The sequence below is a fragment of the Oncorhynchus keta genome, chromosome 5, assembly GCF_023373465.1.
Source record: "Oncorhynchus keta strain PuntledgeMale-10-30-2019 chromosome 5, Oket_V2, whole genome shotgun sequence".
Lineage (NCBI taxonomy): Eukaryota > Metazoa > Chordata > Actinopteri > Salmoniformes > Salmonidae > Oncorhynchus > Oncorhynchus keta.
The window spans coordinates 15,922,036-15,943,284 of NC_068425.1; the positions used below are offsets into that span (position 1 = coordinate 15,922,036).

The 21,249-nt window shown below is 41.2% G+C and overlaps 2 protein-coding genes and 1 long non-coding RNA gene across 8 annotated transcripts; 2 read left to right on the plus strand and 1 right to left on the minus strand.

The window, feature by feature from the left end:
• Positions 1 to 163: 163 nt before the first annotated feature.
• LOC118384555 (next to BRCA1 gene 1 protein-like) lies at positions 164 to 11,999 on the plus strand. Of its 3 annotated transcripts, XM_035771175.1 has the most exons (20): positions 164 to 410; positions 2,582 to 2,644; positions 2,747 to 2,765; positions 2,871 to 2,893; positions 3,046 to 3,231; positions 4,378 to 4,455; positions 4,608 to 4,804; positions 5,134 to 5,259; positions 5,537 to 5,740; positions 5,948 to 6,107; positions 6,262 to 6,531; positions 6,684 to 6,891; positions 7,005 to 7,292; positions 7,388 to 7,549; positions 7,674 to 8,091; positions 8,213 to 8,295; positions 8,684 to 8,759; positions 8,938 to 9,034; positions 9,252 to 9,406; positions 9,505 to 11,999. In XM_035771175.1, coding segments are annotated over exons 1-20 (2,916 nt in total). In that variant the 5' UTR covers positions 164 to 308; the 3' UTR covers positions 9,506 to 11,999. The 3 variants fall into 3 exon arrangements, 2 of the variants coding, with proteins under 2 accessions (XP_035627068.1, XP_035627067.1); XR_004825846.2 differs by lacking the exon at positions 9,505 to 11,999 and having other exon boundaries at positions 8,684 to 8,782; positions 9,252 to 9,400; XM_035771174.1 differs by having other exon boundaries at positions 9,252 to 11,999.
• Positions 4,698 to 12,466, minus strand: LOC118384559 (uncharacterized). Its single transcript, XR_004825848.2, has 3 exons — positions 12,335 to 12,466; positions 4,960 to 5,053; positions 4,698 to 4,846 (listed from the first exon to the last, which is right to left on the minus strand). It is a non-coding gene; the product is annotated as an uncharacterized LOC118384559 (long non-coding RNA).
• Positions 12,370 to 20,719, plus strand: LOC118384557 (transmembrane protein 106B-like). Of its 4 annotated transcripts, none has more exons than XM_035771180.2 (7): positions 12,370 to 12,458; positions 13,468 to 13,678; positions 15,748 to 15,901; positions 16,061 to 16,201; positions 16,313 to 16,356; positions 19,805 to 19,858; positions 20,320 to 20,719. In XM_035771180.2, the coding sequence occupies exons 2-7, from the start codon at positions 13,470 to 13,472 to the stop codon at positions 20,435 to 20,437; spliced, it is 720 nt and encodes a 239-aa protein (XP_035627073.1). In that variant the 5' UTR covers positions 12,370 to 12,458; positions 13,468 to 13,469; the 3' UTR covers positions 20,438 to 20,719. The 4 variants fall into 4 exon arrangements, with proteins under 4 accessions (XP_035627073.1, XP_035627071.1, XP_035627074.1 ...); XM_035771178.2 differs by having other exon boundaries at positions 12,425 to 12,591; XM_035771181.1 differs by having other exon boundaries at positions 12,434 to 12,458; positions 13,465 to 13,678.
• Positions 20,720 to 21,249: the final 530 nt, after the last annotated feature.

Here is a 21,249-nt window from a genome sequence, read left to right on the forward strand (position 1 = left end):
AAAAAGTATCACTAGCTATTTTTCTCGTGGATTATTTTAAAATACAAGATGATATATTGATTAAAAAAATACGTCCGTGTGTTACATTAACGGTGTGTCCGTGTTTATTTTTGGGGAACATTGATTCAAATATGCGTTTCTGTCACGTGATCATATGGGTGTGTTTACATAGCTGATGATGTAAACAGAAAAGACGCCTCATCCGGATAAGTCACATACCATAAAGGCAGACTATCTGTATTTATCTCGGCAATAGTGATTAATTTTTGTTTTCCTTGATATGTTTTAATTCATAGAAACAAGGAGCAATGGACTTCTACATCAATTTGAAGGTGAATTTCAGGGGGAATGCGAAGAATTTTCTCCTGTCAGGTTCGGAGACCAAGAGTTGGGAGTCAATGGAGGCCATGGTAAGCAATTATAACGACGCTGGTGTTTTCATAGCAGCATTCATCTTGGCATACCTTTACTGAAACTAAAGCTATCAACCATCGATCGTCGGCCGCTTATTTGCTAAATGTTGTATACCTTGTATAAATGATTGATACCCTGTAGTTGAGAACATTGTTCTAGCTATGACAATCCAGTATTGAACAATTTAGGGCCTAATGTTGGCTAGTAGTTACAGTAGATAGCGATCTAAACGAACAGAATATCAGTACTACAACAACATCCCAGTCGCAACAACATAATATCGATCAATGCTAAAATAAGAGGCGCTGCTATTTATAAAAGTGTATATATTACAAAGGCCTACATTTTTCTGAAGATACATTAGACATTAATTTGTTGCCTGCCCTGCAGAGGGCATCCACGTAAATGAGTAAACATTTTTATTTCACCTTTATTTAACCAGGTAGTTGAGAACAAGTTCTCATTTGCAACTGCGACCTGGCCAAGATAAAGCACAGCATTTCGACACATACAACAACACAGAGTTACACACGGAATAAACATACAATCAGTAATACAGTATACAAATCTATATACAGTATGTGCAAATGAGGTAGGATAAGAGAGGTAGTAAGGCAATACATAGGCCATGGTGGTGAAGTAATTACAATATAGCAATTAAACACTGGAATGGTAGAATGTGCAGAAGATGAATGTGCAAGTGGAGATACTGGGGTGCAAAGGAGCAAGATAAATAAATACATTAATATAATAAATACATTAATATAATATATTATTATTATTATATATTTAATGGTAACAACAACAGTAAGGAAGACCAGTGACAGTCTTGATATGAGCGCTTGAATCCGTGGCTGTCAAAATAGACTACAAGCAGAACCTATCTACTCATGGACAATCTTACTAACGTTTGTGGCTGCTTTGCGTGATGTATTGTTGTCTCTACCTTTTTTCCCTTTGTGCTATTGTCTGTGCCCAATCATGTTTGTACTGTTTTATGCTGCTACCATGTTGTCATGTTGTGTTGCTACCATGCTATGTTGTCATGTGTTGCTGCCATGCTATGTTGTTGTCTTCGGTCTCTCTTTATGTAGTGTTGTGTTGTCTCGTCGTGATGCGTCTTTTGTCCTATATTTTAAAATAAAACAATTAAATAATCCCAGCCCCATCCCCGCAGGAGGCCTTTTGGTAGGCCATCATTGTAAATAATAATTTGTTCTTAACTGACTTGCCTAGTTAAATAAAGGTAAAAAATAAAATGCCCCATTATCATCTATTATTCAGTTGCATCATTTTGGGATCAATTCATATTTACCCCAGTGACACTTTATAGACAAGTCAGGCTATTGAGATGGAGGGCTACACTGCATGCTACAGTTAATGTTGCTAGTTCTCTGCGGTTCTCATTTCCTTTTCATAAATACAATAATATAACATATTACTCGCCTATGATAGCTTGGTTCGTGCTAGTACTGTACTCTATTTGGCGTCAGTATGTGGAGGGTATTGATTTGAGGGCGAGTCTGGCTTATGACACTTGAGGCTTCCGTCTCTCACTCCAGGGTTTAACAGCCCAGCCATATGATGTCAAAATAAACATTTGAGCCAAGCCTCCTCATCTGACAACATCCCCTTGTGCCAAGATGTGTCACTTTCCAAAGCAAGCCAATAAAATATCTTGCAGTGGGCTGAATTCGCTCTCTTCCCACAGTAAAATGGGAAATCTTAATTTCAGTGAGTGCAAGACTGAATGGTAGATGCCAGTTGTTGGTTTTCCAATAAGGAGAGCTTATGAGACTGTTTTCCTCTGAATCTCCAGGCAGCAGCAAGCTCAGACTCCATTGTCACTCCACTGTCCAGTCACCAGTCACGGAGTTCATCCTCATTGAAATTGCCATTGTGTCTCCATGTTGCCATGGCATTTCCTTCAAGGAGACCAGTCAATTTTCCTTTCAGGCATCATATGCTACATCATAGCCCTGATTGTTCATTCAATTAGCAAATATGGGATACTACGGCATAGCATAAATATAATCGTGATAACATGATTGCTTTTTGGCTCTCCTTGAAATGATCACTTTTATGTCATTTGGAGGCGCCTGTCCTTTGTTTGAGTCAAGTCATGTAATACACTGGTTGGTTTATAGATTGTGTCTTTTGTCTACAGGTGAAAAGGTCCTTTGGCCTGTGTAATCTACAGGTTACTTATTTTGATGAGGAGAATGAGGAGGTGAGTGAGAGCAAAGAATTACAAATTACATTTAATTTGTTGGGAATGGTAATATAATGCTATTACAATGTTGTTGCAATACCTTTCCGTTTTGTGTTTCAGGTATCCATAAACAGCCAAAGTGAGTAGTAAAGCACCAAACATAATATTGTGTTATGTTTTGTATCAAACATAATATTAGTTGTTCAATGTAACATGTCCAATAATTATATTTTTCCTCTTCTAGTGGAGTATGAGGAGGCATTAAAGGTAGGTGGTAACTTAAATCTGACTCCTGTCCCTGCTTAGGCCTTATGATGACAATTTTCAAGTGAAGTGGAACTGTTACCTGAGGCAGGATCCAAAATATGCCTTCAAGTAACAAAGCAATAGATTAACCATCATTACTCTGTTTATTTCAGAGTGCATCCAGGCAAGGGAACCGGCTGCACATGAATGTGTATGAGACCAGGGGTCAGCCCACGCGTGTGCCGGCCAAGGCCAGTGGAGGGGAGCCCAAGAGAGGGTTCCGTCCCCCACAGCACTGCCCAACCCTGGCTCAGGTGGTGAGCCGGAAGGTCCAGGCTGCTGTCCCCGAACAGGGCATGGTAAGGACAGAGCTATAGATATGCACACTACTGTATACTTCCTACCTAATAGTGCTGAGCGATTAACCAACATTTTGGTTATGTTTCAGTTTTTAAACAACTAATTGACCGATGTTGGTTAAATTATAGGGACTGAGTAGTGCAGCGGTCCAAGGCACAGCCTCGCAGTGCTAGAGGCGTCACTACAGACCCAGGTTCGATCCTGGGCTGTATCACAACTGGCCGTGATCGTGAGTCCCATAGGGCGGCGCACAATTGGCCCAGTGTCGTCCCGGTTAGGGGAGGGTTTTTCTGGGGTAGGCCGTCATTGTAATATAAGAATTTGTTCTTAACTGACTTGCCTAGTTAAATAAAGATACAAAAAGAAAGGCTATATATATATTTATTTATTTATTTGAATTCCATTTAATTCGTTTGTGCACTTCCATTTCGCTCAATGCGCACATCTCACAGTTTCTCTAGAGATAAATTAGATCCAGCCTGAACTGTGTGATGTAGAAGGGAGTTGAAGATTCCGAATGGCCCATATTCGACATAGTTTAGCGCATACAATGTGGTAATTAACTACAATAACCATAATCCATTGCGTGGGGTGATATAGAGAGCAACTGTTGCTTCGTGAGGTACCTCTACCAGAAAATACACCATCTATTTAGCAGTCATAAAAGTATGCCTTATTTACTTTCAAGAACTCAATTTTTAGATGTTGTCAGACTGCATAGGCAGCAGCTCTATAGAGAAGAGATGACTTGAAATAATAAAGTAATCAAATAAAACAAATGTAATATACACAACAACTGAAATATTTTATTAAAGTTCAGTGAATAAATTATGGTTGATGAGCAGTAATGGGCAGTCACTACCTTCATGGGATTTTTATGAATTGCTTTAGTCTGTGTTACAGCATTCAACCCACATAATGCATAGTGTATTTAATGTTGTTTTTATAATCTAATCGACCTCGAAGTACTTATTGCTCAGCACTATTACTTTATAAAGCAAATTCTTTCAAATTGAATGAGCTTTTGTGTCATTAGGTAATCATTTAATACAAGTATAGACCAAACTAAGTCATTGCGTGTCCTAAAATAAATATGGCTTAATTGTCTGATTCCTCACCAATGTGTTTCTACTTTGGTTTCCAAGGTGATCATGAAAGAACTAAAGGGGACCAAAGAGGAAGATAAGACACCTCCAGCATGGTTTACATCTTACATGGAGAAGGTAAGGAGATGATTTGGAAATTACTGTGGTTTTATCTTCAATGAATGTACTATTTAGAATCATACCACTTAACCTTAAAATGTATATGGTTGTATGTGTATATTTTATAGATGAAATTAAGCTAACCAGTAACCCAAACTCTTGTCATCCAGTTCAAAGACCAAGTAGTGAGGGAGGCAGTGGAGAAGATCTGTCGGGAGTTCTCGGGCCAGTGCTGCATCCACAAGCCCATTGGGGCTGAGGCCCAGATCCCTGAGGTGACCTCCTCCACCCTGCCTGGGGGTCCTAGTTCCACCCCTGCCTGCAGCAGCTGTCGGGGCCAGACCGCTGGGGGAGGATACCAGTGCAGGTGAGAAGGGGAGGAGGAGAAGAGAGGTGGCTCCGAGAGAAACTAGGGAGGACATTGACAAATGTGAATTAGTTAAAATGTGAGTAAAGGTAAATAAACACCAATGTAATCAGATATTTCTTACATGTTTTTGTAAATAGCCTACTCCCACTTACTTTTAATTTAGTGCCTCCAACATACATTGTGTTGCTCCAGAACAAACTAATTCCTTCGATCAGTTGTCATTTCCATTTCTTCAGTATGCGAAACCTAAGAAGATCAGTTTAAAATAATCAGAAGGGCCTTTGTTTGGTGTGCCGCTCCCTGAATGTGTGGTTTCTTTTTCCCAGTGTGTGTACATCCTGCACACTGTGTGAGCCCTGCAGCTTCTCCCATGACCCCAGCCACAACCTGGTGAGAGCCAGAACACCCCTCTCCATCCCTGAGCACGGCTCACCAGCCCCAGACCACAGCAGGTAAGACCAGGGTTGGAAAATATTACATATTGTAACAGTTACATATATTCTGGTTTTGGAACCTCATTTAATGCTTATGGGGTGCCAATGTTAATTAATTCTTGTTTAGGGGGCTGCTACGGTTTGATATGAGAAATGACTCTCCATTTTGGTGGTTGTTTTGTATTTGTAATTTTCAATCCTACAATGATCATTGTCATCAGAAAGTTGTCAGAACTGTATCTGTCCTATGATGGCCAATCAGAAACCCTTGCACTCTTCCCTATCTCGTCCCCAGGTTCTACCGGCGAGGGGACCGGAGCTTCCGGAAGGCGGAGAAGCAGCGTCTGAAGGCTGAGAAGCGTCAGCTGAAGGCGGAGGTAAAGGAGATCAGGAAGCAGCTGAAGATGGAAAGGAGGGGCCTGCAGTGGAGTGCCGCCGGCGACGGGAGCTCCTCCCCCGTCCTGCTCCAACCCAGGGCCACCCAGGCCAACAGCCCGGAGTATGTCTTAAAGGGACAGTTCACCAAAATTAGATGAAAGTAGATACTGCTTGCAAGGCTTGGTATTCAGTATATCTTGACGTCAAATCAGTGAGAGGCACAGGTCTTGTCTCTCGTTAGACTGCTGTCAAATGGAGGGAAAGGACAGAGAGAGTTGTGCTTTGGAGAGAGATGATTAATAGTGTATTTTGGCGCTTTGTCCCGCAGACGTCCCAAGCGGCCATGCCCTATGGTGGTGCCAGCCATGACGGCCTTGTTCCTGGACGAGAACCTGCCTGATGGGACTCGTCTTCGCCCGGGAACCAGGTTCATCAAGTACTGGAAGATGAGAAACACTGGCAGCGTGAGCTGGAGCTCTGAAACCAAGGTACTATTACGGGCTGAGGATGCACCTAGGATATGCACATTATCTGAGGTTACCATTGACAACCACAGTAATCTTAGCAGAAAGAGAGGACACGACGTTGAGAGTTAGACTGTCAATGTTATGTTCCCCCCCTATACCCCCATCTCCTTCTCAGCTGAAGTTCATGTGGGGGAATCTGGCGGTGGCGTCGGGTGACCGCTGGCGTGAGGTGGCTGTGCCTTTCCTGCAGCCAGGTCAGGTGGGCGTAGTAAGCGTGGCCCTATGCGCCCCGGCCCTAGAAGGCTCATACACCTCCCACTGGCGTCTGGCACACGGTGGGGAGCAGTTTGGCCCTCGCGTCTGGTGCAGCATTGTGGTGGACCCCCTGGCCCCTGCAGCCATGATGGCAGATGGCGTGCTGGTGTCGCCCTGCGTCACCCCACAGGCAAGTCCACCCACCCTCTTGACTTTGATTCTCAGTGGCCAATCCCAAACTGCTATACAATGCTGTAGTTCTCTGGAAAAGATGGTAGTAATCTCAGTTAAGTGTGTATTCTGTCTGGGTAACATTTGTTTTGATCTGCTGGTGCTCTACAGGGGAAGAACCCCCTCTCCACAGGTAAGGGTGGGAAGTCTTGTGCTGCAGCCTCTAGGGATCAAGCACTCATGTCAGTGGACCAAGGCGAACGAGAATACTACATTCCCTCTGTGGACCTGCTCACAGCCCAGGACTTACTCTCATTTGAGCTGCTTGACATCAACATTGTTCAGGAACTAGAGAGCGTGCCCAACAACACCCCGGCAGGTAAACCTTCCTTTGCTATTCACATGCTAAATCTGCAGGGTGTTCCTAATCAGTTGACTGCACTTAGGGTCTCTCCGTCTCTTTTTCTGAATTTCTCTCTCTCTCTCACACAGATATGACCCCATGCATATCCCCACTGCCCCATGACGGTCCCCTGCAGGAGAAGCCCACCCTGCGGTTGATCCAGGAGGAAGCAGAGGCCCATCAGGCCCAGGGAGTCACAAGCATCCAGCCATCTCAGGGCCTGGTGCCAGGGGCGGAGGGGGGCCGGGTTCCAGCCCAGGAGGAGGGAGAGGACGATATGAGCGGGACTCAGTTTGTGTGTGAGACGGTGATGCGCTCGCTCACACTGGAGGAGGCCCCAGACCACACACCCCTGTGTGGGAACTGCCCCGGCAAAGGTGAGTTTTTATTAATTAGTTCCATATGAAGCCTACGTTAATACCAGAGGTCCATAACATTGTGTAACCAAAATTCCTTTCCCTGATCTTCACAGTGGTCCGCCCAGCAGCCCAAGGTGGCTCCGCCTCCTCTTCTCTTAAAGGGAAAGGTGTTGAGAAGCGTTTGGAGGTGAGGTCGGAGAAAACCCGGGACATATCCCCCGTGGCCCCAGCCCTAGCACCACCCCAGCTGGCTATACCAGAGCTGATGATGCCAGGTGATTGGCCCAACTTATCCACCTGTTTTCAATTAGTTGATTGGTTGATAAATACCACTTGAGCTCAAATCTGGGTCCTCTTGTCAGGTAAAAAACAACAATTAAATAGTTTGACCGTTTGCAGATGAGGGACTGGAGTCAGACATCGAGAGCATCTGCATGGACGCCAGAGGGGACAAAGACAAGGGCGAAGATAAAGGAGAGTTGACAGAGGGGAACAGGGGAGCCCGCAGCCGTTCCTCCTCGGCCTCATCCGAGGATTACATCATCATCCTCCCTGACTGCTTCGACACCAGCCGCCCGCTGGGAGAGTCCATGTACAGCTCCGCCCTCTCCCAGCCTGGAGATGCCCCCGACACGCCCACAGACCCTGACAGCCAGGGCCGTACCACTCCCGAGGGGGAGCAAGATGAAGCAGAAGAGACCGTTTCAGGCTCCAGCAGCGCCAACGATATGCTGTGCACCTCCCAGACGTTGGACGCCGTGCCCCTAACCCCTGTGGTTGTGGCACCCCCTCGGCTCAACTCAGCTCTTACACCCAGGTGAGAAACCATGGGCCAGCTGTGCTTGGAAATAGGTTTATAGTGCTATTACACACTTTGACAGTGCTAAATTGCTGAGATGTTCCAAAATGTAGACGTATATTGTTGGTGTTGTCTTCAGCCTAGACGGCAATGATCAGACCAAGGCAGCAGCAGAGTCCCTGGACAGGACTGATGTCTACCAGCAGGGAGAGTCAGAGGATGGTAAGGAACACACACGGTCATATACTGAACAGTAGTTCCAGCAACTAAAGGAAACAAAGCGTTTTTGCTCGTCACATGAAGGCAGTTGGGCCTAACTGACGACAATGCCCGAACAGTAATAATGTTTTCTGCTTGCTGCAGTGCCTTTTTTGCTGTCTGATCATTCAGCGGTAATATCGAATGTACAATGTCTGCTTGGTTCTAACAAACACAAGTACTAAGCACTAGATCAATGACTGGAGGAGAGGTCTTCTTGGAGTCATTCTTGTCAAAGAGCACCTTCTATACACTCTCCTCTAGAGCTCTACAACTTATCCATATGATCATATCGGTATATCCTTATCCCAGAACATAACCAACCAGTGTTCTCTGTGGTTGTGTCTGAAAGGTTCCAAGCAGCCAGACAGTCAACCAGACAGCCCATCTGCTTCTGGTGACTCGGAAGACAACTCCGAAGACCCTAGGTGGGACCCTGATGTGCAACTCAGTCAGTTCAGATGCTAATATTTTCCGAGATCTCTTGTTAAAGAGATTGTTAAAGTGGAACGTCAATTTAATGATGTTAGTGTTGGCTGGCCAGAAACAAAATGGTGTCAGTAAGACTCAATCCCTGGCCCTCTCTGTCGGTCTTGTTCCTTCTAGGCACCCAGGCATCACTGGAGGCCTGGTGAAAGGAGCCCTGTCTGTCGCAGCATCCGCCTACAAGGCTCTGTTCACTGGGCAGCCTGGCCCAGTGCAGGTCAGTCCTCCATTCACTTCCTACAGTGCTGTTAATGATGGCATTCAAGGTCATCCTTTTTGCAATCTCAGAAGATTTCTATATCATATTAACATGGTGGTTGAGACATCAAACTGGAATGCCACCATCGTACGGCTACTTTAGCATGTCATTACTGACTATCAACGTCAAGTTAGTATCTAGGTGTATTTTAAACTGTATGCTGTCCTTCCTGCAGCCCCCAGTGGATGGAGCCACCCAGGACACCATGATGGGGGTGTTGGTGGAGATGGGCTTTGGTGACCGGCCGCTCAACCAGCGGCTGCTGAAGAAACACAACTACAACCTGCTGGACGTGGTCAATGAACTGGTCCAGATGACCGACAATGACTGGTACTCCACCCGCTACTGAGGAGAGAGGGAGGAGCTGGGGTGGTGTCATGGGTGTAACCTCTGCTGCCTTGACCTCTTGTCTCTCCTTCCTCTCTTAGATTTGGCCCAAGTTGACAGGAGATATCCTGATTATGACCTAAAGACACATTCCCACGGACTTTGGGATATTTAGACTATCAAATAGCTACTGTATGTATGTATGTATGTATGTATGTATGTATGTTTGTTTGTAGATTAATTTAACATGTCTGTTTTTGGCTGTTAGCTTTTGCGTAGGAAAGGGGGTGGATGAGGTGGGCTACTCTTTCCAGGAGAACACCTTCATTGCTGTGGTAACAAATGGCAAACATATCACAAGTTGCTATCGCCGAGCCATTCCTGTTAAACAGTATACTCACCCTTGAAGTCATTGATTGGAATACAGGCTGAATATGCAGCCATAGACCAGGTATATTCAACAAGAGTTGCAGTATGTGTACGTTTAGCTGAAGGGGTGTTGGGTGTACTATTTATCACAGAGCCAGAACCATATAGGTCTTACCAAATGATAAGCTGTGGCAATAGCCAACATTGTATGACGTTAATCAACTTCATAGAGTGTTTGAATAGTGGACACGTCAGGTCCTCGTTCCAAGCGTGAATGACTGTCAGTGTTGGAGAATGCTATGCTTCTTTCAGATCACAGCAATTAAACACACACACACCCACATGCTTAAACCTTTCTCAGCTCAACTGTTCAAAGTATCAGCATACTGTAGACATATGATGTGTGTCTTATTGATTGAAGATCATCATTCCCCTACTTTCTGTGATGTCGTGCCATGGCTGACAACATGCTATGGATATTTGTGCGTAATGGTGTACACATTAAGTATTTTTTAAATGAGGACCATTACATTGATGGTCCTTTTTGAGAGGATAATTTATTCACCATTCTTAACTAGGAGTATATTTGGGTTTAAAAATAATCATGTAAATATAATATACAAATTGTTTTTTTTGTTGCACATGGAAGACAAATATTGATGCAAACCCAAAAGACTAGCTGCTCAAGAAGTAAAGGATGTTATAATTAAGATCCTGTTGAAGGGATTTTATTTATCAAGAAATGAATTAACCTCCTTTACAAAATGTCTTCAATCTGCTCTATATTGTCCTCAGAGGGAGGGGGGTTATTTTCAGAACTATACAGGGGGCCTGGTGATCATGATATATCAAATGCATTGACTCGTTCCATTTGGTATAATTCTTTAAACTTGGTATCATTTTTTTCCACTTAGTATCATTCTTTTAAAAAATGTACGTCAAGTTCTTTCAAAACTGAAATCAAGCAGTATGTAACAAGTTTGAAATACTTATTTTTTCCAATATGGAAATGCTAACGTGTTTCAGGTAATCCTAGGAGGTAATCTTTGTTAAAATATTTTTGGTTTTAGACTTGATTGCTTGAGGGCTGTTTTGGAAATGTGAAGGAAGATTTGCCTATGTTCTTCTGGTTGGAGCTTGTTCATGTCATTGTGCTTGAATTCCCACTGTTCTAATATGTTTATATTTGAAGGAAAGATACCGGAAAGGTTTGTTTAAGTATTGTACACTAAGGGGAACTTGACAGGGTTGTGAGCATTGTGAAAAATAATTAGTGGCCAGTCATATAATGTAGCAAATGGATATTGGTAAAAATCATTAGTACAAAAACCCTTTGAAAACGACCCTATTTTGGTATAGTGTAGTCTTAATGGTTCTTAGGGTTTGTCTTACCAAAGGATGTGTCTGCTAAATGACTCAAATGTACAGTCCTACCAGGTGATGGTATCTGATTTATTACCACTTATGAGTCAACTTTTAGGGTGTCAAGGAGAAACTGAATTCAAGGACAATAAGGATTGTGGTCTTTTAGGTCAATGGAGGTCAGAAACCATGCGATTCATACATTTCTCCATACATGTACTTGAAACATTCATACCTTCCATATATGGGCAGGATATTTTCATAGAGGGTGAAGAATGAGAACTCAAACGTTTTTGGGGAGGGATAATGTGCAGTTTGTCTGAACTCTTTCTGTGTTGCACTTAAGACTTGCCTGGAACCTTGACATTGAATTGCATTGCATTCTAGGTCGGGCAGAATTTAGCATATGAATCAGGAAATGTTTATACTCACGACCTCTAGAAGCCAGAATGTTGAATAAAATGATATTTTAATGTACTTTACCGGCATGCACACATTATAAAAATATATGCATTACTTGCCGAGCTCGTGCACGTGTTTACATGGTTTTGCGCACGCTTCAGGTGATAGAAATCTGAATGTAATTCTACTTTCCTGTGGATATTGTCTCACATTCCTTCCACCAAAATGACCAACCACACAGACAACCGGTAAAGTACATAGAAACTATTTTATTCAACATTTTGGCTTGTAGAGATTCAAACGCTCATTTCTGCCTACCTAGAATTCAATGTTGGGTTTCTAGGCAATTAAAATACATAGGCTACCTGTGATGTACAAATATCTGTCTCTAATAAAAGTCACTACACTTAATGTCACTTATTTGAATAAGGCTAAATAAAACAAATTTAAAATGCTCACATAACCAGGAATCAATGTATTTATTTGACTGTTTAAAAAAAAACATTTAGTAGGCAACCTATTAAAAGATGCACTATGCAGATATTGTTTTGCCATTTTCTGGTTGCTAACATTTGTCTAATTTCAGTTTGACTAAACGAGCAAGTGCAGTGCAAAATAAATTGTACCATCTAAACCACTTAAATATTTTCTATAACCAAAAATATTGTATATTCAGCTGTTTGAAGCTGGTGTACAAAGTAAGACTCAAAAATAAAACAATCACGGGAAGCATACAAATAAAACACATCTACCGCTTCTTAGATTTCTTTCAATTAAAATTACAGATCTAGAACTCACCTTTCTATGAATTTGGTCGTGTTCCCCAAAAAGCTACATATAGCCGCTTTAATTATTTCCTGTGGGTGTCAGCAAAATTACGCTGCGTCATCCTCATCTGGTTAGGAAATTGCGCCACTGCTCAGTGAGTATGTGACCAACATAAAGAAGAATATTAGACCATTTTCACGACTGCTGTGAGGCATATGGTGTGGAGTTAAATTACAGATAATCTTGACGGCACCGTCTTTATAAATCGTGACACTTCCAAAAGCAAGGCAAGTAAACAGTGCAACAAGTTGTTTTCTTCAGGGGTGGCAGAGAAACGAAACTCATCACAAGACTTGTATGCGGAGTGTTGTAAATGCGTAGTCAGATTTCTGTTTAGAATAAAACTAACGTTCGCCATCGGTTATTTGCTAAATTGTAGAATTCACATAAGGTGTTGTCTGATGTATGGACAAAGCCGATTTCGATCTAATTGGTTCGGTGTCTGCGAAGATAATGAAACATCGTATAATTGTATGCATTTAAGATCATCTCCATTGTGAGATACACCAAGACAGCAAAGCACATACATACACAGAATATAATCCTTTGTCGTCACAAATATCACATAGTAAAGTATCATTATATTGATGTGAAGCAACTAACATTACAGGTAACTTCCAAAGTAAGAGGGATACAAAGTATATTGAAAGCAATGTTCCTGAGTTAATTGAGCAATTAACATCCAATCATGTTTAGGGTCATATAAAAAAATCCCCAGTTGTCTATTATTTTGGCTAGAAGAAGAGAGCTCAGTGACTTTGAGGTTATGGTTAGGGAAAATAGGATTTTGAAGGGGAGTCATATGTCCCCACAGGTGTGTGTGTCAGTAACCAAATCTCAACACAATTGAACACTTATGGGAGATTCTGGAACAGCGTCTGATAGTGTTTTCCACCACCATCAACAGAACACCAAATTATGACATTTCTTGTGGAAGAATGGTGTTGCATGCCTCCAATAGAGTTTCAGGCACTTGTAGAATCTATGCCAAGGTGCATTGAAGCTGTTCTGGTGATTCATAGTGGCCCAATGCCCTATTAAGACACCTGATATTGGTGTTTCCATTATTTTGGCAGTTACCTGTATGTATGACTCTTTAGCAGACATGGGAGCTGGTTCCAGTCAACCCAGTGAGAATGATGAGCAGTCCATCATACCCCAGCAGGACAGGAGAAAGACCTCTAACAGGAGACACTCTGAGGAAACACTGGACTGCCCAACCTGCCAGGGCACGGGCCGCATCCCACGAGGCCAGGAGAGCAAATTGGTGGCAGTGATCCCCTGCTCCGATCAGAGGCTGAAACCACGACACACGTAAGACTATGTTGAGTTTTACAGCAACAATTGTTTTATTACCTACATGCATCATTTAGAAGGTCTTTTAAGTCTATGGTGTGTAGAGGTGTTCAGTGTGTGTGCAAAGTATTATTGCGTTCCGTGAGTGGGCATCTGTATCTAGGTGTGTTTTGTGTATACTGCATGAAAACGCTTGTGGTATGTTAAAATGGCCAATGCAATGAAGCCATTTTTTTCCCCAAAATAATTTCTGGGTAACAAGGAATTAAATTACTGTAATAGATTTCCATTTAATAAGCTTTTTAGCTAACTTTCTATAGCAACGTGGTCGTATGCCACGTTCACATGCTAGTCGGAACTCCCGACTTGCTGATTCCTTGAATGCAGCACATGTATAACAACCAGTTAGCAAGTTAGCAGTTGAATGCAGCATGACTGAAGAGAGGAAAACTGGCTGTTATTTGCAGAGGTTTGGAACTTTTTGTTATTGGTCTACTAACTGGAGGTCGACCGATTTTTCAATTACGATTATTGGACGACCAAAAAAGCCGATGCCGATTTTAAAAATATATACATTTAAAAAATGTATTTGTAATAATGACAATTACAACAATACTGAATGAACACTTATTTGAACTTAATATAATACATCAATAAAATCAATTTATCCTCAAGTAAATAATGAAAAATGTTCAATTTGGTTTAAATAATGCAAAAACAAAGTGTTGGAAAAGAAAGTAAAAGTGCAAAATGTGCTATGTAAGAAAGCTAACGTTTCAGTTCCTTGCTCAGAACATGAGAACATATGAAAGCTGGTGGTTCCTTTTAACATGAGTCTTCAATATTCCCAGGTAAGAAGTTTTAGGTTGTAGTTATTATAGGACTATTTCCCTCTATACCATTTGTATTTCATTAACCTTTGACTATTGAATGTTCTTGTTGGCACTTTAGTATTACCAGTGTAACAGTATGGCTTCGTCCCTCTCCTCGCTCCTCCCTGGGCTCGAACCAGCAACACAACGACAACAGCCACCATCGAAGCAGCGTTACCCATGCAGAGCAAGGGGAACAACTACTAGAAGGCTCGGAGCGAGTGACGTTTGAAACGCTATTAGTGCGTGCTAACTAGCTAGCCATTTTACTTCGGTTACACCAGCCTCATCTCCGGAGTTGATAGGCTTGAAGTCATAAACAGCGCAATGCTTGACGCACAACGAAGAGCTGCTGGCAAAACGCACGAAAGTGCTGTTTGAATGAATGTTTACGCGCCTTCTTCTGCCTACCACTGCTCAGTCAGATACTTGGATGCTTGTATGCTCAGTCAGATTATATGCAACGCAGGACATGCTAGATAATATCTAGTAATTTCATCAACCATGTGTAGTTAACTAGTGATTATGATAGGTTTAATGCTAGCTAGCATCTTTCCTTGGCTTACTGCATTCGCGCAACAGGCAGTCTCCTTGTGGAGTGCAACAAGAGAGGCAGGTCGTTATTGCGTTGGACTAAATTAACTGTAAGGTTGCAAGATTGGATCCCCCGATCTGATAAGGTGAAAATCTGTCATTCTGCCCCTGAACAAGGCAGTTAACCCACCGTTCCTAGGCCGTCATTGAAAATAAGAATGTGTTCTTAACTGACTTGCCTAGTCAAATAAAGCTATTAATTAAAAATAAAAATAAAATTTGCGCCCAAAAATACAGATTTCCGATTGTTATGAAAACTTGAAATCGGTCCAAATTCATCAGCCATTCCGATTAATCGGTCGACCTCTACTACTAACTGCATGGTGATGTCACCATGGAAATCTAAAACTTCTGCCCATGCAAACCTGCTGATTAGAAGATCCTGTGTAGATTGCATTTTCAACCAGCAAAAAAAAGAACACTTTTACAGTGTTAATTTCATCAGCTGTTGTACAATATGATATCAAACACACAAACATATTGAGGTGTGTTTGTGTGTACTGCATGAAAACGCTTGCGGTATGTTAAAATGATGGCCAATGCAATGCAGCCATTCTTGCTACGCTGGGCCTGCGCTGGGCCTTCAATCAATACTCAACTTGTACATATGTCCCCCTACAGGAAGTTGTATGTCACTGTGTCGGTGACGCTGTGCCTGCTGGTCAGCTCGCTGGTCCTCTTCTTCTTGTTTCCTCGCAGTGTCATCCTCTCACCTGTGGCTGTCAAGTCTGTCTATGTTTACTTCACCCCGACCACTGTCCAAATGAACATCACGGTGAGACCTCATTGGCCTTATTCATTCATATACTACACAGTCGGTTTCTGTCTGGGCTATGCCATGAAAGTATTGGCCTCTTTCTTGTCTCTTCCTCTGCATCACTGGAGTGTTTTTGGAGATGAATGTAATAATCGCCTTGTCTCTCTCCCATCACAGAACATCCTGAATATTACCAATGACAACTTCTTTACAGTTCAGGCCTACAACTTGACAGTGCAGGCTCTTTTTGATAAAACTGTTGTGGGCAAGGCTGATATGAAAAATGTCACCACTGTCAAACCACTCACGGACAAAACGGTGAGCACCTCCCGTCATTACCAACTGCTATACTGCAGAGATGTTAGCTTCTGTAAGCCTCTAAGTATTGTTACTTGACTCACTAACGCTCTTCCTTATTTCCCCTGACAGTTTGCCTTTGAGATTCCTGTCACGCTAGTGGAGGAGGGTCTGAAGTAAGTACAAATTTAACCAAGGTTATACTATGTCTGGTGCTGAATCTTCCATCGAGTCAGTAGTGAGATATAAAGCTGCTTTTGTGGCTGTTTGGTTACACAAAGTGCCATGGTAACACACTTACAATATAGTGATGCAGTCCTTTTAATTTAGTTGTGCTGTAAAGTTAAGCTTATTTTGATTGTGGCATGTTATCATGTGAAAGTAATGTAACTCATTTGCTGTAAATGTGAGAATTGATTTTGTGTGCTCTACAGACAGTTATTCTCTGCCATTTTCTTGGCTAGTTGTTTTGAATAATGTATAAAGACAAAGCAAAACTGGAAATGTGTTTTGTATTTGGAATACGTCTGAGGCATGATTGTCAAATGTTTGAACAGATTGATTAAGTATTTGTCTTACAAAAGTACATAAACTAGCTTAACCTGCTTAGCTGGGAGCACTGGCATGTGCAATTCCTCTCCATTTCCTCCATGTGTTGCAGGCTAATTGTCACTAGCAGTTGCAATTCCTATTCACAAAATGAAAGTGCCTCTGGACTGAAAGAAGTCAAAAGCATTCCCACTGGGCACACAATGTCATTTCAACGTGGGTACTTGGTTAAAATTTGGCTAACATCTTGATCAATGAGATTACAACCTATATTCACCCAGCTAAAAGTCAGATGAATTTCCAATGTATTATCACTATGCTTTCAACCATCTAAAAGCACAACCAAGGGAGAAATGATCAGATTTTTGGTTGTCGTCATCACTCCAAATGTCTCACTGCTTTCAACCATTTTAAAAACCCAGCAAAGTTCAAATGGGAATGCAATGTCATATTTTGTTTATAAAACTTTTTTGTTTATTTATAAAATGTTTTCACAGCACTTCTTCTAAAAGCAGAACCAAATGGCCTAGATTGCAGTTGAGATTACATTGAAAGTATATGGTGCAACTGATGTTCTGCACAGATTACAGAAATTGTGAAGATCTCCACAGACCTGTGCGTGCTTTTTGAACATGCAGACTTTATATGGTTACATAAAGAAATGTATAGTTAGTGTCCTCAATGTGGTCTTGGATATGTTACTCATTTTAGTGTTGAATGTTACATTCACTTGTAAGATAGCCTTAACTTTAAGTAATTTACAAAAGTAATATTGCATTGTTTGGTTGACAACACAACCAAATATCAGCATTTTAAAGGAGAGGTATGTGAACTGCCAAAATAATTGAACCGCCAAACTAGTGTCATAATAGGGTGATGGGCCAGAACAGCTTCAATGCACCTTGGCATAGATTCTACAAGTGTCTGAAACTCTATGGGAATGCAACACCATTCTTCCATGAGAAATTCCATAATTTGGTGTATTGTTGATGTTGGAAAATGCAGTCTCCGGTACGCTCCAGAATCTCCCATAAGTGTTTTAATTGGGTTGAAATCTGCTTACTGATACGGCCACGGCATGTGGTTCACCTCGTTTTCATGCTCCTCAAACCATTCAGTGACCACTCGTGCCCTGTGGATGGGGGACTTATCATCCTATTGGGCGTAGATAGGTTGACTACCATGGCTATGTGGAAGCACCTGCTTTCAATATACTTTTTTATCTCTTGTTTACGCAAGTGTTTCCATTATTTTGGCAGTTACCTGGATCTACTGCTTGGCTAGTTCCATCCGAGCCACTGGCTTAGTCCATAAAACCCAGCAGTCAAGCAAGGAAATGGTTCCAATCGTTTTCCACCACACATTTTTCCCATAGGGGATTTTAGAAACACTTCAAATAAGGGCTGTGTTTCGTGTAGGCTTACCCTGGCATGATCTTTTTGATAAACGTGTAGTCTCTGGGACTAGGTGACCCCTAAAAAATGAAATTCTAATGTGGCTAACATATAGAACTACAAATGCTGTGATCTGGATGAGACTGCCTCGATTTGGCAAAGGTAAGAATCATCGAGGCAAAGGTAAGAATCTCTGGATTAACTATCTAAATGTAGTAGTTAATATATTGGCTACATTTTGAAACCTGAATTCTTAACTTTCTTGTGCAAGTTTTAAATTGACACTACCTGTTAGCAAAGGTGTCAGCTAGAGATGACACGCAGGAGCCTGCAGGGTTTTGTAGTTTTGCGTGATGTCTACTTTGATGCTAATTAGCGTTTTCGAATCTGATTAAATAGAGGCGACTTTATTGATTAAAGTCACCTTGTCCAAGAGATTTACATGGTCATGCCAGGGTAAGCCTACATGAGAAACAGCCCTTGTTTGCAGTGTTTCTAAAAATTCCCTGTGGTTTTTCCACCATTAATTTTTCCCATTCATAGGTATTATGACACCTCAACTGTGGTGCTCTAGACTTTCACTTTTCTATTTTTAGATCGGTTGGAGACAGCATCCAACCTAGCATTTTGTTAACTTGTCGACAAATTAACAGGCTATTGTATTTCAAAAGTGATATTGAATTGTGTTCGGTTGGTTTCAAATGTAAATGTTTGAAGATTTGAATCTTCTGCTTGGATAGTTCCATCTGTGCCACTGAAGTCTGGTTTTAATTCCAGTTGGTCTACAAATTTACAATTTTATGTTGTATTCATGAAGCCATCTCAACCAAAAATCTACATTAAAGAATGCAATTAAATTAAACTTTAAATTCACTTTAAATAAAGAATAGGATCAAATCGAACTTGAAATGTTTGGTTAAGATGGAGATTATACATTTGGAATTAAAGTCAGCCTAAGTCACTGGCACAGATGCACCTTCTGCTTGACAGTTCCATCTCCTCATTAAATTTGAAGTCAACCAGAGCTTGAAACTTGTTGTCTATTTTTAGATTAATTCTGGGTTGATTTTAAACAGCTGATGACTTTGCAAATGCTTTATAGGCCTAAAATAGCATCATTAAAGATAAGTGATAAAGTATGATCACACTTTAATTTACTCTGTTAAACCTACCTTTTGGAATGACTTCGATAGCAACAGTGAATTTATTTAGTTTTAAATAATAATAGTGACGATAGCACATTGACTATTAGCAATGACAAATTGCATAGTTAAACTGGGCTGGGCTTGGTTAAAACCCTGGATGGGAGACTCAAGGGTAGCTGTAGATGGATGAATTCTTCAGTAAGAGGTGCTGCCCAGCCTATTGTTTTTTTTCTGATAGTGGATATAACGTTGGATGTCTGTTGTTTTTAAAGGTACAAATTCAACATTCTATACAATGTCTCAAATGTGGTTACCATGATGACATACATAATCCTGTGGTTGAAATTTCACCCTCAAAACAACAGTTGATGACTTTTCAAATCAATGTATTTTCCACAGATTCCACGTCACAATATGTTGTCAAATTATGTTGAAACGGCGCTAATTCAATGAGTTTGTGCCCAGTGGGTTGTTTTTGAAATCATATCTTTCATAAGGAAATCCTGAAGGTATTCATTATTTTCTCTTTTCCCCAGCAATTACTGCAAGAAATCTACGATCAAGATCCATACGTTATTTGTCCATCTTCAGTGAGTATGTGCCCAGACAGTCAGTATGGGTAAAACGCCCATCAAATGTAGCTTTGATCCCACAGATTAGCCAATTAGATTATAATGCATATATTCAACAATGAACCAGAATCATGTTGAGTCTGTGTTCAGTGGAAAAAATGTAATACCATAATTCATGACTAAATATTTTGTTGATAAACCAACACAACTTCGCCCACCTAGTAAACCAATGGGGTCAGCGACTAACCTATGTATTTCTTATCAGTGGTTAAAATCTGAGGAAGGGATATAAAAGGGCTGTATTGCTTAACTTGGCCCAGTTTTTAGTGATTGCTCAAGGGAGAGTTTATTTCATGGCTATGGTTAGGAAACCTTGATAGCTGGCTGACCAAAATCTGGTACAATTACATATATTATTGTTACATTTGATAAATAATAGATGAAAAACTGTATAATCTGTAACCATCCTCCTCCCTCAGGATGTCAATGACTGTTTACTACCTGGCCCACTTTGAGCAGCTTTCCCTGGACACGTTTGAATACATCGACTGTGGTTCTAACACCACAACACCCCACCTCATCAACCCTACACCCTGAGACCAAGGGCTCCATGAGTGACGGGATGACTGAGAAGTAGGCCATGAGGTGAACTTTGTGGTCAAAAGCCATAGTTTTTTTTCTTGAAAAATGCAAATGTCCATCAAGTTATGGGGAAGAAAGAAACTACAAAAATGTGGCGCTTGAAATTAAAATTAAAGCTCTGAAATGTAATGTTTGTCTTCCCTATGCACCTCTGTAGCACTTGCTTTTTAAGTAGGGTCATTGCTGTGGTTGGAGGCTCTGCGCTGTGAAAATTAAAACAATTTTTGCCACATCCTACTGAAGGCTACTCTGTTTTGTCTTCAAAGAAACTGAAAGACTTGAGTGGACTACAAATTTGCACACATTTTTGGAGTTGTTTAGATATTATATTTTTGCATAATTTCTTATAAAACAGCACTTATACAAACAAGTAAATTACTTTTGTATGCGTTATAATTTGTTAAAGTAGGTAAAACCATTTAGTATTCTTAAATGTATGCATAACTATGTAGCATTGATCACATAATGACTGTGGTAGACCATTTAGAACTTTTCTATGGCATAACATCGGAATTCCAGTTCTGTCTTTGATTTGTACACCATTGGGATTGACTACAGACCACACATTTGTATGTTAAATCATAATCTCCAATTGTATGCTAATTCTAACAGCTATAACAAGATCTGGATATTAATTCACCTATGGTTTTTATGTGTCACTGAAATGCGATTATTGGGGTGGGGGTAAGGAAGGAATCCACATGGACTAGTAGTGTCACTTTTTTTTTTTTTTTTTTTGGAATGAGGAAGCGAACTAATTTACTCCC